This window comes from Hermetia illucens, chromosome 4 (genome assembly GCF_905115235.1).
Source record: "Hermetia illucens chromosome 4, iHerIll2.2.curated.20191125, whole genome shotgun sequence".
Lineage (NCBI taxonomy): Eukaryota > Metazoa > Arthropoda > Insecta > Diptera > Stratiomyidae > Hermetia > Hermetia illucens.
In genome coordinates, this window is record NC_051852.1 from 7,864,532 (window position 1) to 7,883,008 (window position 18,477).

The 18,477-nt window shown below is 44.2% G+C and overlaps 1 protein-coding gene across 2 annotated transcripts in view; it reads left to right on the forward strand.

Annotated features, from left to right (window-relative positions):
- LOC119655312 (basement membrane-specific heparan sulfate proteoglycan core protein) overlaps nucleotides 1-18,477 on the forward strand; it is a 604,263-nt gene that overhangs the window by 514,980 nt on the left and 70,806 nt on the right. For both annotated transcript variants that reach the window (XM_038061144.1, XM_038061145.1), the window contains exons 32-34: nucleotides 30-644; nucleotides 711-971; nucleotides 1,041-1,212. In XM_038061144.1, the coding sequence (XP_037917072.1) occupies nucleotides 30-644; nucleotides 711-971; nucleotides 1,041-1,212 (1,048 nt within the window). The remainder of the gene's footprint in view (nucleotides 1-29; nucleotides 645-710; nucleotides 972-1,040; nucleotides 1,213-18,477) is intronic.

An 18,477-nucleotide genomic window follows, 5' to 3' on the forward strand; every position in this document is an offset into this window, starting at 1 on the left:
TTTCAAAGCAAACCCTATATCCTTAATAGAATTGCCGGGATAATACTGCTGGAAATAGTTGTGAGCTTTGTGCCCCAGGCTTCCAAGGTGACGCCCTCAGTGGACCACGAGGTTGCCAACCTGAGAACCTCATTCGATGCGAGAACTGTGACCCACGCGGAACGATCTCATGTAATGATGGACGTTGTCAATGCAAGGATAATGTTGAGGGAGCAAGGTGTAATGAATGTCGTGAAGGTACCTTCGGTTTGAGCGGCTCCAACCGGAAGGGATGTTCAGAATGTTTCTGCTCCGGAGTTTCAAGAACATGCTATTCATCTAACTTGTTCAGGGAGCAAATGGGTGTATTCTTTGTAACTGATAAACTAGCACTGACCGATCATGAAGGACAAATTCGTATTGCTGATGATATTTCAGTGGATCTTGAACAAAATGAATTGTCTCATCAATTCAATGATGACCGAATGTATTTCTGGCGATTGCCTGATAAACTTTTGGGTAACCAATTGAAATCCTATGGGGGTAAGTTGCAGTTCGTTGTTGAATCTGAAGGATATGGAGAATACGTTCCGGGCCAAGATGTAATTCTGCGTGGAAACGGAAGGACCTTGGTATGGTCTAGACCAAGAGGATCTGAAGGAGGTGTAAGTAGACCCAACTTATTGTGTCCAGCCGTAGATATAAAACTAAATGTTTTGCATTGATTTCAGTTGGTCACAGTTACCCTACAGGAAACTGACAACTGGCAACGTGTTGAAAGGATCGGTATCCAACCAGCTACTCGTCAAGATCTCCTTAGTGTTCTGGCCAACCTGGAACAGATTTTGATTCGAGCCACGCTTAAGTCGCCCACCACATCTTCACGAATTCGTGATATCATCCTTGATACAGCTCTTTCAGAAGGAACTGAACCAGCAAGTGAGGTTGAAGTTTGTAGATGTCCAGCAGGTTATACCGGCATAAGTTGTGAGGTATGCCGATGTTTGGAACTGAAAATAGCTCTTCAGAGTTTATTATATTCATTTCATTTGTTTATATAGACTTGCGACCGACTACACTATCGCAATACATCTGATGCATATACCGCATTTGGCTCATGCATTAGTTGTCCTTGTAACCCTGATGGCACAGAGTCATGCAGTTTACAACCAAAAGGACATGTTCAGTGTAATTGCAAGAGTCAATATTCTGGTGAACAATGCCGATATCAAGGTAAGTGATAGATATTAGACTCTGAAATATTTTTTTTCTAAGAAAATGATGCTTGTTGGGTGGTATGGAGGTGGTTGAGGTCCCAGTATCAACGCGGACTTCATTTTCAATTTCTGGTGATACCAACCAATATTTAGTGACTGCATAAAGAGTTTTATTCAACTATTATTCCTTTTTTGCATTGTAGCAGCAAATTAAAATTTTTTTTAAAATTATATTTTTGCTAAAAGTAGTACGATTCGCACCAAATTTTTCAAAATTTCGACTTGTATAAAAAACACCAACTATCAAGAATGACTTCGCAGACGTTTTGGGACAGTTCTCAAAATACAGCAAACCATTGTTTCCATCAGCTGCTCATATCCTAAGCTTCCTGGTAATTCCATTACGGATAGTGGTCCTTTTGCAGTTTTTTCCGCCTTTTCGTCTAGTAGTACCAAAAATGAAACCTACTTACTTGGATAAGTTTTGAAGCAGTTTTGGCAAAAGATTAGCGCTCATTCGATACATTTCGAACCTAAAAGGACAAGCATGGTATTTCGGAGAAAAAAAACCTCCTTTTAAGGACCTCAACTCATCACCTCGTTACCTCCAACAAAATCAATTTCAAGCACTGTATGATATGAATTACAAAGTTAACTCTTGCCATGAAATTAAACCTTAACTATTAAAATTTCAAACAGAATCCATCCAATCAGAGAGTTTCTAATTTCAAAACCTATTGTACATACATTCATTCATATTTCTGCGCACATTTACATAAATTACCCTAATTTTCATTGATATATATCCCAAAAATAACCGAACTTTTCAGCTATAAAAAAATAGGTTCAAATTTAATGAATACAATGTCTAGCACGGTCAATTAAAAGATGCATCGATTTTTTTCTATCTCGTTCTCATGATTGCTCGAATAGCTGAAGGATCACCATAAAAAGCTTCCTTCGTTACTGTTTTAAACTTAGGGAATGAGGGTCCTGGGGGTATCACGTAAGTACCTGCCATGTGGGCATAATTCCACGGTCCTTTTCAGACATGGAGCCCACAATCACTGGTTCATACTGTGCACCACCAAACTTCACGCTTAATCCCACAAGTAGCTGTGCCCGCGATATGGGCACAACCACCATGAAACTCCCTCAAGGGGGCCAACCCCGAACAGCCGGACCAAAAATACATCCCCAAGGAAATTCACCTGGAACATATACTCTCAGAGTGTCGTCATGACCACCATTAAACTCCCACAAGAGACCCAACCGCGATGGGCCGAGAGCAGATCCTTCAACAATTCTCCTTGAACATATACTCTCAGAGTGCTGTCCCGGTTCCCATGGCACCAGATAACCTCCTGTGTCTCATGACCACGATGAAATTCCCACAAGCGGATCAACCGCGAACAGCCGGGCAAAGAGCACATCCCCCAAGAATTCTCCTTGAACATACACTCTCAGAGTGTCGCCCCGGTTCCCATGGTACCAGATAACCTCCGGTGACTGATAACCACCATGAAACTCCCTCAAGGGGGAACCGCGAACAGCCGGACCAAAAATACATCCCCCAGAAATTCTCCTGGAACATATACTCTCAGAGTGTCGTCCCGGTTCCCATGGTACCAGATAACCTCCGGTGACTCATGACCACCATTAGACCCCCACAAGAGACCCAACCGCGATGGGCCGAGAGCAGATCCTTCAAGAATTCTCCTTGAACATATACTCTCAGAGTGCTGTCCCGGTTCCCATGCTACCAGATAACCTCCTGTGTCTCATGACTACCATGAAACTCCCACAAGCGGATCAACCGCGAACAGCCGGGCAAAGAGCACATCCCCCAAGAATTCTCCTTGAACATACACTTCCAGAGTGTCGTCCCGGTTCCCATGATACCAGATAACCTCCGGTGACTGATAACCACGAGAAACTCCTTCAAAGGGGCCAACCGCGAACATCCGGACCAAGAACACATCCCCCAGAAATTCTCCTAGAAAATATGCTCTCAGAGGTCCATCCCGGTTCCAATGGTACCAGATAACCTCCGGTGACTCATGATGACCATTAAATCCCCACAAGCGACCCAACCGCGATGGGCCGAGAGCAGATCCTTCAAGAATTCTCCTTGAACATATACTCTCAAAGTGCTGTCCCGGTTCCCATGGTACCAGATAACCTCCTCTGTCTCATGACCACCATGAAACTCCCACAAGCGGATCAACCGCGAACAGCGGGCAAAGAGCACATCCCCCAAGAATTCTCCTTGAACATACACTTTCAGAGTGTCGTCCCGATTCCCCTTGGTACCAGATAACTTCCGGTGACTGATAAACACCATGAAACTCCCTCAAAGGGGCCAACCGCGAACAGCCGGACCAAGAACACATCCCCCAAAATTCTCCTGGGACATATGTTCTCAGAGGTCCATCCCAGTTCCAATGATACCAGATAACCTCCGGTGGCTCATGGCCACCATTAAATCCCCACAAGGGACCCAACCGCGATGGGCCGAGAGCAGATCCTTCAAGAATTCTCCTTGAACTTATACTCTCAGAGTGCTGTCCCGGTTCCCATGGTACCAGATAACCTCCTCTGTCTCATGACCACCATGAAACTCCTATAAGCGGTTCAACCGCGAACAGCCGGGCAAAGAGCACATTCCCCAAGAATGCGTCTGATCCCCTCGAGTACATGGAGGTGGCATTGCCCAGTAGGTTAACTAAAATCAGCTCAGTACGAAAAACCGCAACCAAAACTTTCCACCACTCGACTAATACAACACATAAGATGTCACATGACGACGCTAACCCAAAACTGCTGGCTATCCGCCACGGTCACTATGGCCACTGCCCCATCATACTGCAAACGAAGCAGCATCAAAGAACTCACTCCTTCGTAAGAAGGAACGTACGAAACGTGTCACTGCTAACAAACCCCTGGTTAAAATCATAGATACCCAATGTCGTCTAGTTTACGGATAACACAGTACTCAGTCCTCAGAGCCTTTTTTTTTTTGTTGAGGAGGTGGAAATCTTCAAAAAGACACTGGTCTAGACACATCAGCGTGTGGGATTTTTACCCACTAAAACCACCCCCGACTCCCTCCCTGCCCCGCGGAACCACCATAAGGTATTACATAACGGGGCGGAGTCAGCTCCCTCTAGCTTTGTCACCTTTCTTCTATACGCGGCGCACGTGACCGCGTTTGTCTCCTCTTCTCTGCTTTTCGCAGTTTATTTTGGATAGATGCGATCATGAAGTTTACCGCATCCCAATTCTCTTGATGTGCTAGCATTTTCGGCACCAAATTTTCCCTCCCCTAGAGTCTCCTCTAGATTCCTCCTTTCATCCACAAATCTCGGACAGTGGAAGAATACATGCTCTAGGTCCTCTGGGACTCCATTGCAATTTAGACAGTCGGGTGAGGTCTCCAATTTAAATCTGTGAAGGTATTGGAGATATCCTCCGTGCCCCGTGAGAAACTGGGTGAGATTATAATTAATCTCACCGTGTCGTCTCTCCAACCACTCCTTGATGGCAGGAATGAGCCTGTGCGTCCACCGGCCCTTTCCCGAGCGTTCCCACCGCTCTTGCCATCTATTTATGGATCCCTCCCTTTCAGTCTTCTTCGTCCGCGATGAGGAAGAGGTTGGCTTTGCATTGTATATGTTCGCCATCTCATCTGCCAAGATGTCAATTGGTATCATTTCAGAGATGACGAATGCTGCATCATCTGAGACAGTCCTGAAGGCAGAGCATACCCTCAGGGCTGTCCTCATGTACACTGAACTCAGTTTGGTAGCGTTCGCTGACATCCACAACGCCTCCTCCAAACTGAGATTGCATAGAGCATGATCAAGGTCACCACCCTGGCTATAAGCAACCTTGAGGTATGCCGTGGCCCTCCAACGTTCGGCATCATCCTTGCCAGGGCCATACTTGCAGTGGATGATTTGTCGCAAACATACCGCACATGTTGCTTATAGCTAAGCTTCATGTCTATCACCACTTCCAAGTATTTGATGGTCGACTTGGAAGTGATAATTTGATTCCCGATTCTAATACAGGCGTAATTTCTCTTCCGGCGCTTAGTGATGAGGACCGCTTCCGTTTTTTCCTCCGCAAGTGTCAGACTAGAGCTCTTTAGCCAACTTTTAGCAGCACAACCAGGAGTCCTCAGAGTCTGTCCCACACAGAACACAACCCTGCCTGGAGGCAAGGCTCCGCGAAAAGATATCCTCATTCATGCTTCCATTGCCCGTCACGTGGAATCCCATCTTAAGCCCCAACTCCACAATAAAGCTTCCTCTGACAGACACATATTTAACGTACTTGCATGGGGCATGACCTTTCCCACTTTCGTCCCATCTAAGCTTAGATATTACACTCTCGTCTAACAACCCTTTCACCTTATCTACCCTAACCAAATAAGCTTGCAGCAAAGATACGCCCCTCCTGATCCTGTAGGTCATGTCACGCCTGACTGCCTCTATATCAAGAGGAGAAACACCCAGTAAAACAAGCATGGCATCGGTCACAACCGTACGACACTCAGGAAGATACGTCAACAAAACCACTCGCTGACAAGCATAGAACAGTTTCCTTCCCTTCACTGTCAACGGAAAGTGGTACAAAGCAGGGGACGCATAGGAAGAACACGAAACAGAGAGTCCAACATATATGGATCTAGCAGCTCTCCTGCTTATGACTCCATTCATACTTCATCACACGCTTCAACGTACTTACCTTGAACTCAACCAGGTGCGGGCACAAGGCACACGCTTCAACATACTTACCTTGAATTCAATCAGGTGCGGGCACAAGGACATACCCTCCCCGATTATGACTCCCAAGCATGCCGTTTTCTCCCGGTAATTCAACCATACTCCGTTCAATTTAAACGATGGGAGACATCGTAAATAGCCTTTCAACATCATCGCTACGATTTCATCGGTTGAGACCGCGACACCGACTTTTAGAGATCACACATTAACAATGATCATGCACTCAGTTGTCCGCTGCTGAAGCTCAAGTCGGCTATTTCCCTTAACAAGAATGAAGAGTTCATCCGCGAATGCAACGCATTCAACCACGAAAGTAAGCTCACCCAACAGTTCATCCACCATCAGGTTCCATATAAATGGACCAGCAATAGATCCCCGTGGGCCTGACATCTTGATCAAAGCTAATTCCAGGCAGCCACACTCATGAAGTTTCGAAAACTCAGATGATCAAATGCGCCTTTGAAATCCACAAACATTTCAAGGATAATGAACAGCAAAGTTTTTCACAAACATTAAGATGTCTTCGGTGGACCTGCTAGTAGGAGCCCATACTGCCTGTCAGACATCAGATGGGATGTTTTCACCCTCAGTTTTATTCTTTCTCTTTATCCTTGGCCTCGTTTACAAGTGGGGTCGACTCTTCGTGATCAATTGCATTGTTCTATCAAAGGCCTGGATGCAGTCGCGAAGTTTTCAATTCCCCATCCAACGTATCAAGCCGCCGTTGTGTCGGCCAGCTTTTTGGTCGCTTACCATCGACTTCGATATTCAGACCGATCTTAGCAAGTGAATTCTTGTTAGCGTGAATTACGTGACCATAACATCCTACCATACCGCCTTTCTCGCAATTTTTCCATGATCGATGCAACCCTCAGTTGCTGGACCATAATCTTCTTCAGGACTGGGAGAAAAAATATGGTGGGGGCGGGAGAACTTATACTTTTCTGGCAACTTCAGGAGCACAACCAACCTGGCTGTCTCTCAGAATTCAGAGAAATAACCCTTCCATAGATAACACTTAAACAAACACTGGACATGAGATGGGATGGCTACCAGATGGTCATCCTATCCCAACCAGGTGACTTCCGAAACCTCTGCCCCGCCATGCTCTCTCGATCACGCAACACCACCGAAGACAAGGAATCCCCCCTCGGCCCCCCTCCCTCCTCTCCCAAATTCCGCGTGACCATCAGGAGACACCAAAGGCTCAGATCTCGGAAATAATTCACCCAGAAAAGCACAAACTCTATCCCGGTATGTCAACATAGGATCTCCGTTCACCTTGATGCCGGCAATTTCATGATTTCGTCCCGCACTGCAAACCCAGTAGACCCTTCCCCAAGGATCGTCGTTATGCTTGCCGACGAAGCGCCTCCAGTCTTCCTCTCTCTGTAAAGAGATGTTGAGGCAGTCGATTAACATCTCTTTATACGACGAAACACCTTGCTTACAGTGGAGCCTAAGTTGGTCGACATCAACATCAGGATTGACAATACTTTGGCGACTTGCCCTTTGGAATCTCTTCCTCAGACGACGAATCTCTCTCCGTTCGGGCTTCGTCAACATGCCGTCATTGACAATAGACATCCATTCGTTCAACAATTTCACTTTTTCATCGGCAGACAAAAGCACATATTCAAATAGGGGAGAGCGCCCGGGTAGCTCCTTCACCCGAGCAGCATATTCCACCCAGTTGCACTCACGTGCATTCCAATGAGTCGGCGTAAGTGGTTGAGAGGGGGGTATCAACAGTCACATTCACACCCCTACTCACCAGCACGACGTCAGTAGGAGTCCCACTCATTATTACAACGACCACTTTGGCCGACCCCCTAGCAGAGATCACCCACATGTCTGCCCAAGGTTTCTGCAACATGACGTTGGTGCTACTATGCTCTAGGCTAACTTGTAGCCATCAGTATTTTTTTCTAAGTTTAAAATTCAATGTTAACCCTTTATCCCGCCGTACTTTTACAGCATAAGCACTCAAGCTACTGTCTGTCATTTACGCATTTACGATGCACATAATGAAGTGTCACTTACCGTAAGGCAGCGTAAAACGCTCTGTTTGACGTATACCATTTACGATTGTCATAAGAACATAGAGTGGCTGTTAGTATTTGCATGAAGTTGGGTGCATTTGAAAGACAAAACGTCATTTTTTGATTGACCGTGCTGGTTAAAAGATGTCACTGCATCTTCTACGATTCATATTAAAAGTTTGGATATTTTTGAGATAAACTATGTAATTTTTAAAATTCTTTAAAACTAAATATGTATCCGCTCACCTAACCCGAAACAAAAACGACGCAAGTAGGATTGATAGGCTCGAATAAAACAGCTACCGCCAATTGCACGAACAAATGCTTAAAATGGATTTGCAACAATGCCAAAATCGAGGAAAGTTATCGCAAAGGAAATAAACTTTTATTTCTGATGAGCGTTCCACTCAGAACAGATGAACAACTACAACCAACCAATGGAATTAGTATTCAACATGAATGCAGAATAGGTTCAGGAATAATTTTTTTTTTTTACTTCTTTATGAGCTACCTTTTGGTAGATTTAGAGATCACAAGTATCTTTTTATGTTTGTTTATTACGTATCTGTTGAAAATATGTTTACTAGTTTACTTAGTTTGGACGCGAGTTGCTGTTATTTCTCATTTTTTACCTTCCTAGATTCAAGTAGAAAAAGTTTTTATATAAAGAATTTTGTCAGGGCAAAAAAGATACGAGAGAGTAAAAGAAAACAGTTAAAAAGATAAGGACAATCTTGTCTGAAGGAACTCGTTTCTCCTCCGTAATAGTGTTCCAGAAAGTGATGACAAATGAGTGCCTCAGGTACTGGTCTTTGCGGTACCTAAGGCACTTCCTAATTGACTAGACTCAGGTCAATCCTCTCCCTCTACGGCAGCTTTTCCCGTGGCTCGTATACTAGAAAGATGAAAGGACAGTCCTCGAACTTTGCATAGTGATGAAAAAGAATTAGAAAAGCATACCACAGTCAGTTTGGCAGCCTAGATCCCTGATGTTACCAGATTTCTCTCACACTCTACCGCCAAAGACCCTATCCCCTTTTGTTCGATTTTTTTGAGAATAGCCACATCTGGTAGCGCAAGTCAATGTCCCCATTCAGAAGAGGCCTTCGCTGATTTGGGATGTCCAGTCAACACAGAGCTGCGTTAATTTTTTCGATTCGAAGCCCAACCAACCAACTCCTCACTTTCTGAAAATTGATCCTGTTTAGTTTACTGATATACTAGAGCTTCTTTGGAAAAACTGTCAGTCACCAATCTGAAACGCCCACAACCTTCTTACCAGCCCCCAAGACCTAGATCTTTGATCTCCGCTGCCCTTCTTCGAAGGTCGAGAATTCAATAATAAACATGCTCTGCCCTGCTCACCCTGCTACTCACAATGGTGAATTTAAGCCGGTCGCCAGAACTTATCGCCGGGACACTGATCACACTTCAAATTTAGGAGGCGAAGGTATGTTTTCCAGAAATACACTTGCAAGATCGTAAATGGTCTCTTTAATATTTGACCGTCCACTTTCACATACGTCCTCTTCTTTACCGTTTTCTTCTTAGTCTTTCTGAAAGGAGTACCAGCTTCATTAAGTTCTGTCTCAACAAAGGCACCAGTCCTCCTGTTGCAGTAACCGTTGAAAACCTAGTGCATTTTAAAGTGTTAATTGCAGCAGATACGTTGGCCTTGCGCTTTTGACTAGTTTTGTCGCTGGCTATGGAGTCTGCCAGTCGAGTGTACTTTGGCAACCAGCTTGTTCCTACCATTGGCCAAAGATTCTACTTCCTTTCTTACTGATTCTACAATTGTCATCTAGTGCAGGCGTTCCAATGAAATGGAGAACCTTCCTTCATGATAGGTAACTTAAATTAGCTGAGACCTCCAACTCAACTTTATTATCAAAGGATGCCGGTGGATTCGAGATATGAGACTTCATACCTCGCGAAGAACACACGTAGGCTATTTAAAAATTTCCGAGATATATTTGAACTACATCGAGATTGCTGGCCGACCACTACGGAAAAAGTGCTCACAGGCAAACCAAGTAACTCTCCTGCTTATAAGGTACTCACATAGATCTAGGCCTATATTTACGTTCACGACAATCGCAGGTACCACATTCCACTCCTCCATTTTTTCCTAGAGAACACATATCCTGACGTTCGTTCTTCAGCTGATAATATTTCCCAGCTTCGCCTTTACGCCTACCTGCACGTTTCTGCTTAGGGTCAGCTCCTCAATCATTGCTTGGACTTATCAAGGAGTGTCACTTCCTGTGTCCATCATCGAGCGACTTAACATCAAACAACATTTAATTGGAAGTCCAGAAGCAACAAATATAGATGTCATTGATCTTTGGTCCTTCCCGTGATATATTACTAGCCAGAAGAATCCTTTTCGACTAGCCTTGCATGGGCTGAAAGCCCATCTGGTAGAAAAACCGATTAATACAGAACTAACTGGAAATAAGCAAATTTGGCCTGGCTACATTGAGTAAGAAAAATATTTCCCCCGCAACATAGATCCTTAGAGGACTATCCTGGTTCCAGTCTACCAGATAACCTCTAATAACGCTGATAGGTTCCACTTCAGATGGGTTTCATACAGCTTCGGGTCTGATTGGCTTCCTCTAATATTTAGAATTGGTACGCCTCGAAGACTTTTCTCAAATGCACCCACAGAATCTCCACAGTTGATAACCTTCATCTTACCTAACGTAGCAGCTTGTGACCCATCTGTGTCAGTGCTCGCTTTCTTGTGGTCTTATTGCCTCAACATCTTTAACCCTGATTCTAGACTAGTAGAATCCAGTGCAAGACGAGTTCCTCCCACCAAATCCCAACTCAACTCGGTTCTTAGTCTTTTTAGGTATCGCTCCAATTTTCTGGTAGAGTAAACGTTATCGCCAGGTCGTCCAAATTTGGATCATAGTACGCCTTCGTGTAACATTGAGACTGTGTCAAAAAAAGGGGCGAAGACGGCTACGGTTTAGTACCAAGGCAGAGGCAACTCATTAGAAGCTGCCTCCCCTCTGCTCTGGGAACACCGTAACCGAAGCGGTTCGCAGGTGTTATACGCTAGGCAAAACATTACAGCGGTGCGAATCCGCCCACAGTTCGGACCAAAGCTTTGCCGGAACTCGAAAATTTTCGTTTAGGAATTGAGGAGTCCTAAGTCCACATCCATTTGATGTCGGTCAGGACTAAAGTAGCTCTCAGCAACTGTCACTCTTTATGGTCCACGGACTCCTCGTTTTAGGTTTGACACTCAAAGTTCAAAAATCAAAAGAGGGACGAAAAGGGCTACGGTTTCGCACCAGGGCAGAGTCAACTCATCAGACGGTGTCTTACCTCGGCCCTGGGAGTAACGTGACCGGAGAAAATTGCTCTCCATTGGGTCCGGTCCCACATCGAGTGGATGAGGACTTAGGACTCATCAATCCCTAAACAAAAATTGAGACTGTAGTAAGCTACTAAAAGACGACTAACCTAGTCCTAATGGACATATCAGGCACTTGGCATCAACATCAAACATCCGCCAGAAAACAGAGTAAAGAAGGCATCACAAGTTTAGCTTTTCTTCTTTCTTTTCTTTGTACGTACACGGAGATGGAAAATCTTTGAAAAACACGTCCGCTCCAACTGCACCGCATAAACACCGAAAGTAGAGCGGGCGCGTGTGAGATTCGCGGCCACTAAAAATCACCCCCGGTCTCTCCAGCCTCAGTTTCGCAAGACCACAATTTAGGTATTAATTCGCAAGGTGAGTTTGGCTTTAGGCAATCGTCCTTTCTGCTTTTCTTCTTCTTTCCTTCTTCAGCAACTTTTACTGTAGACCAGTTTTCCTTTGTCGTCAGCATCTCTGCAACTAAATTCTTCGGTCTCACGTTCCTGTCCAACGCTAGGTTCGGATTCCTCCTCTCCATTGAGAATCCTAGGCAGTGGAGCATCAGATGCTCTAGATCTTTTGGTATACCAGCGCATCTAGGGCAATTGGATGAATCATCCAAAAAAAACTGATGTAGATACTGCCTGTGTCCACTGTGTTCCGTGAGAAACTAAGTAACGTGGTAGTTGGTCTTCCCATGTTTCCCCTCAAGCCCTACCATAATGTTGGGAATGAGCCTGTGCCTCCACCAATTCTTCGTAAATCATCCCATCTGCGTTGCCAGAGATCATTTCACTCTGATCATGCAGTCTTCCTGGGTTATATGTGCCCGTTCACATTTGAGACGAACCTATATCCGACGATATTAAGACCGCTTCAGTTTTTTCGTCCATCAAAGTCAACCGGGCTCTTTCTAGTCACATCTTCTGGGTGTTCTGCTATAGCGACCATGGCTAGATCATCCGCAAAACCGACAAACGTAGATTCCTCTCGGACGGGAAGAGCAAACATCCCATTATATGTACATGATATTCTACATCAGGAGATCCAGTACTAACCCTTGTGGCACCTTCGCCGATATGCTATTTGGGGTCCTCATCCGTTCTGTACCAGAGAGTCGTCTCTGAGAGGTAAATTGCGACCGGACTGACCTAGTCTTCACTGTTAGTTTCAAAGCTTTGGTAGGGATGCCATCCAAGCCTGGGGCCTTAATGGCGCCGATCCACACGCTTCCCGCAACTAGTGGACGCACTATGCCCTCATTGAGTTGGGAACCAGAATGACAACAATCTCTTTCAGAAAGCGTGGGCAAGTCACCCGAGCCTATCTTTGCAGCTTTTTTCAATACCATTCTGTAGGCCCCACCCAGCATGACCGCCCAAATGTTTGAAACAGTTCATTTTACTACTCTGCCTGGTTTCGGCCACGAAGTTGCCTCGACCATCATTACCGCGCTTTCCCCTGTGAGTTTACCTGTGGTAAACCCTCCTTGACCGAAAACGGAACGGAACGGAAGTTTCGATTTCGTTGTAGTTGAGCTTTTTACTGAGGAGCAGTCGTCTTCTGGCCATAAATGCATCGTATACTCCCATAACCCATCCTGTGATTAAGGTGACTTTTTCTCTGGCCGTACCATCCTAAAATATGTCGGGCTTGAGAGCCGCGAAAAACGTGTCCCTCTCAAAAATTTTTGCCATCCAGCCGAACAAACCAGCCGACATTCTGCGAAAGCTCTTCTCTGGATCTTCTGATTAAAGCGGCGCTCACGTATGTCAGGTCCACTATAGACCACAGGCCCCTTCCCCTGGGAGTGAATGACGTCCCAGCATTCGTGAGTACCATGTCTACCTCCACGAATGCTTCGAGAAGAACACTTCGTCTTACCAAGAGTCCACGTGTTAAAATCACCTGCTTTGATCATTGCCGCATGTCCTCTTTCAACCAAAGCCAGAGCGCTCAACATCAGCTCATACTCCGCAGATGTAGCGCTGGGTCGAGCATAGCAGCTGTAGATGTGAACTAATTTGACCTTTGATCTGACGAAGCCTTCCTCTGAGTGGAAGGCTTATTACCCGCAAGTCCATAACGCTGCTTGGCCTATTTGGTCTCTGACCCAAATGTCACCATCGTGCTTTCGATATGGCTCACTAAATGTGGCCACATTGATGGTTTTTTTGCGGAGGGTTTGCTAGAGTAGGTCTTGCATCGCCTGGTAGTGGTTGAGGTGGGTTGAATCAACCTCATCTGTGATTTGTGTTGAGAGAAATTTCCAATATGCCAATAGTCCACACCCTTCTTCCATGCCACAGAATGTCAAAAACACAGTAATTGTTGATGTGGCCTTGCGCTTCGGATCTCCTGCATCGCTTTGACGAGTTATTTGAACTGGTGCATGCCCTCTCAAAGTAGCTGAAGACAAGGCATTTAAAGTATCCCTTCTGTGTTGCATACTCTCTTAGACCACACACAACTCAGTCTATTCTTACTCTCCCTACTGCTAACAGTTTGAGTGCTGCTTCCACTGGTAGGCTGATGATGGCGGTTTGTATTCCGTGGGCTTTTCTCAACGTTTTTACCGCTTAATCTTGTAGTTTCCAAGCCCTCGGAAACCTCCTCTTTTGCGGTGATCTCTGAATTTGTCCACAGTTATATCTATGGATTTCTTGAGTTCCAATAGAAGGTAAATCCTTTCTGAGACCATCTAATACGGCTGACATTGTCTCCCAAATTCGTGAATCCTCAGTCTGCCTTCGCTCCCCTGATAATGTCAGCGTATTACCCTTTACCTCCTTTGGAGATGATCTTCACCTTCAGTCTTGTCTTCCTCCGAACTTTTCACCTAGAGAGAAGCTTCTACATCCGCTTTGCGAGATCCACTCCTATTTTTCGCAATTGAGGCTAGGTGAATTTCGCCGGAAGCTTCAACCTGCCTCCTTACGTGCTCCACTTGTTTGAGAGTTTAGCCCTTTTTCTTTTCCGGATTCGTTGGCCTGTTGATTTGTTCAACTGTTCGCTCAACCTCTTTCGGGTTCTGAACAAACGTTACTTGTGTCGTCTGGTACACTTTGATTGATCGTTGCCTCCAACATCACTCGGATGGTTTGCCCTTCAGGCTTGTTGCTTATCGTATACTCCCGCTACACACTTCCCAATTGGGGTAGCGCTTTCAATTGCGAGGGCTTGTACCCATATAGGCAATGAATTGAGCTCCTTCTGAGCTGATCCATCGATGGAGCCAGTTTTAGTCCCTCACGTGTACCTGTAACATTAGATGCCACAATAGCCAAAGTTTCCACTACTGAGGCACTTCTGTAGTTGGATGTCGATAACTTGGACCCCGCTTGCTTACTCCCAAAAACCGCCGGTACTAGATTTCCGAAGCTTTGTACCGTAACGTTATTGTCCTTCAGCTCTCCCATGCTTTGTGTTACTTCTGAGTATTCTTCCCATGGCCAATTCTTATCCATAACCGAGTTTTATGTGTATTCAAGTTTCATCTTCAGCAATTAATCGGCATCAAAACTCTGATTTGTTCTCCCTAAACTGCACCAGGAGAGCATGCTCATTCGAACACGTTTTTGGTCTAGATTGAGCAAACGCAGCTCTCAACGTGCAATCAAAGTTCTCACACCGAGGCTTTTAAATCACCATCTAGCGTATCAACCCACCGTTGTTTCGGTCAGCATTTTGATTTACCATCGACTTCAATGTTCTAACCAATCTTGGAAAATCAATTCTCGTTAGTGCGAATTAAATTTCTTCCTTTTTTTAAAAAAAAATCCCCGGAATAAAGCTCTGTAAACGCTCCCAGCAAACAAACTATTGAATGGAATTCGTTCACATCTCCACAGCAATCCCATAGAGGATGACAGATGTCAAAAGTAAAATCCACTTTGTGCTTGTAGCCCCCTCTGTTGATAAGATACAAAAGAAATAAAATGTATTTTTTATTTATATTATCGTTAGTTATCAAACTAACAATATTTAAATGCACACTGAAACATTTAAAAAATTAATTTTGGGAACCCCCCCCCCCTCCCACAAAAGTAGAAAACTGTTTCCCTACTCAGTGGAAAGCGTCTCCTAATGTCAAGCCTATAATTTTTCCATGCAATTTTAGATGAAATTTCCTTACAACATCGGATTTCCAGTTTTGCCGAAATGTATCTATAATTTCAAGATTTCAAATTTTCTTTTACTCATCTCTTCATATCTGATTAGTTTATTATAATTAAACAAACCTTCAGGTATTTAGTTTTGTGTTAAATTAATTTTAAATAGTTTTAGGATTTGGTTTTTAAATATTTTAGGTTTTTTTTTTATTTAAAATAATTTTTATTTTATTTTTTTATTTTATTTTTTTATTTTATAAATTATTTGAAAAAAGGTTAAGAACATAGTTTGTCAGTTAGACCCTTTCCAAGCAGTGGATTTAGGTATACTCAATGTTTAGCTTCAGTAGTTTCCCATTGTTTCAGATATTTTCGCCGCAAGAAGATTTTGTGTTTGTCCAAAAATCCACAACTGATTTAAATTAAATTTAACTCAAATTGTGCTAACATCGTTAAAAAATTGTATTATGTGTCATAAATATTTTTTTTTAATTTAAAAGAACTAACTTTAGTCGTTAACAATGTTTTCTGTGAATATTTTTGTTAAAAACGATTTCCTTATCTGTGTCAGAGTGGATTTAAAAACTTTAAATTGAAATTTCGCAAGTCTCTGTCATAATCTCCTTCAAGGTCTACCCAGTTAAATGCAGTAATCCTTGGTTAACAGGGAATAGCTTCAGCTAGTCTTCCTTGTAGTTCTACCGAACCCCTTTGACTTCTGTATTCTCCTCTCAGGACGCACTGTTTTACCTCTGCTATATAGGGAAGAATAAGAAGACGTGGCAGACCCTGCCTCAGGACAACAGACAATAGGAATACCAAATTGAGATCTCTAGAGTTGCTTACCAAGCCAGCCAGCCCTAAACCAAATACCGGTTGTTGCGCAATTGATAATGGTGACGACGCCATCACGGCCTTTATTGTCGAACTTTATAACCGTTTTTATCTGGGATTTCTATGTTGCCTAAGCTTTCAAGGTTTCAAACCTTCGTTTACATGCTTCCATATCTAAGGCTTTTCCTAGTAATGAGCTTAATCAATAATTAGGCACGCGTTTAACATCTTCCTTACTGGATATTGGATTTCCTAGGACCTTGAAAACCAAGAGCGATTGGGGAGAACTCCGGGGAGTAATTAAGAGCTGTCCTTTTGACCGAACAGCCTTTAAGCACCGGAGCATGAATTGGATGTGTTTTCTTGATGAAAATTCCGGTAATTTGTAAGAACGTAAAGTGGCAATCTATTTAGAACTCTACAACTGACCCACCTACAAATCTTTTGAAAAAGTTACCTTATAAAATCCCATGAGGAACCTTCCGATCAATGTGGTCGCACAGATCGACTAACACCGACCTCTACACTTCCTTGTTCAAAGACCAATTACAAGGCCCGACCCAGGAAAACCAGGGTCCCGAAATTATTTTGACACTGATGGATGCCAGAATTGGAGAACGCAAGGGGTTACGAAAGCAACTTGACGAACCACTGAAAAGACATCAAATGTTCATGCATGGATCATATATATTCGTCTGGTAACATCTACCTAAGAGGTCCGGGTAGTCTAGGAATGGGTATTATGGTCCAGGAATCCACCAAACGTAAGCTTTCCAAGTAAATGAATGACGTTGTTTCGGATACTAAACGCATACTCCGTTGAGATATTACCGCCACATGTTTTGAGAGACCAAATCATCCAAGGATAGCCAAAACCCCAAGTTTCGGTGGGACGTCAGACATGATGATCCGTCTGATGAGGATGTGATCGCTGGTGAATACTCCATTCCTCGTTCCAAACGTTAAGGTTCAACTCTAACTCTCTTTTTAATTTCTACTCATCACAAGTCTCTTAGTTTGCATGTCTCTATTGTGTGTAGAAACATGACAGTTGGATAAGTGAAGTAAAGTGGATTGTGATATCCAAAGAGGTCTCCTATGTTAGATCCCCAGTAGGCTACAATAGCATAGAGCGATCCACTCCGGCCACAAGTAATCTGCGGTTGTATCGCCGGCCCTTAATGTAAGGCATCATCTGTTCCAACGATACCCTTGTATTTTCCACTTTCTTATAGGCATAATCCAATTCTCAAAAGAAGACTAGGCAGACCCTGCCTGAGATGGAGCGATGGCGTAAGTCAGTACGCTAGACAGCTTTTAGGGATATCGAATTGGTGAACCTCGGCGCAAAACCGAGATGTCTGGTCCTTATTAAGGCACGCCTAGACCGGATACCGGTTCTTGCACCGTTGATAATGATAGTCCAATTCCGTTTCCATCTTTTGTTTCGCAAGATCAAGTCGAGCTATCGGGAGCCACGCATTCACGGCGTTAATGGCTTCATTAGCATACACCACGACTGTCGTGGTATACGAAGGACCAAGACCCCACTGTACATCAGGTGAGATCTGTGGTACTCCCCACTAAGTCGCATACTACCAAAGTGTCCCTTCCGAGAAGTGTTTTTCGTGGAGCTTAACCGGTCGCTTATTGGACTGCGGTAATGAAACTAGGTTTCGCTTCTAATATGCTGATCAACCAGTCAGCTCTGGTTTTAATAGCGCAGTTTTTGGGGAGGGAGTAGTGTAGGCGAATCCGTTTACGCACAAAGTATTGAACTCCTGCAAAAGTACGCTGTCGAACTACCAATTAAACACCTCACCGTCATCAGAAAACTAGCCTGGAACCGTTTGACACATTACTTCGGGCTAGCCCTCCCGCTCTCCTGGCTTTGGGGACCTTCAAATCAGGGAATCCTTTTCAACAATGGGAGGAGAGTGGAGGAAGGGAGTTGTTAGTTCAATGAACTCCGCCCGAACATAAAGGGCAACAAGCTGCCAGCGCTCTTCAGCATCTTACTGACAATGTTGTCTGGAGAGAGCTCCCCTGTGCTGCTGACGAAGGCCGTCCCACATTTTACAAGAGAAAAAGCCCGTGTTCAGCATCGTCCGCCACTCCATTGCAGAA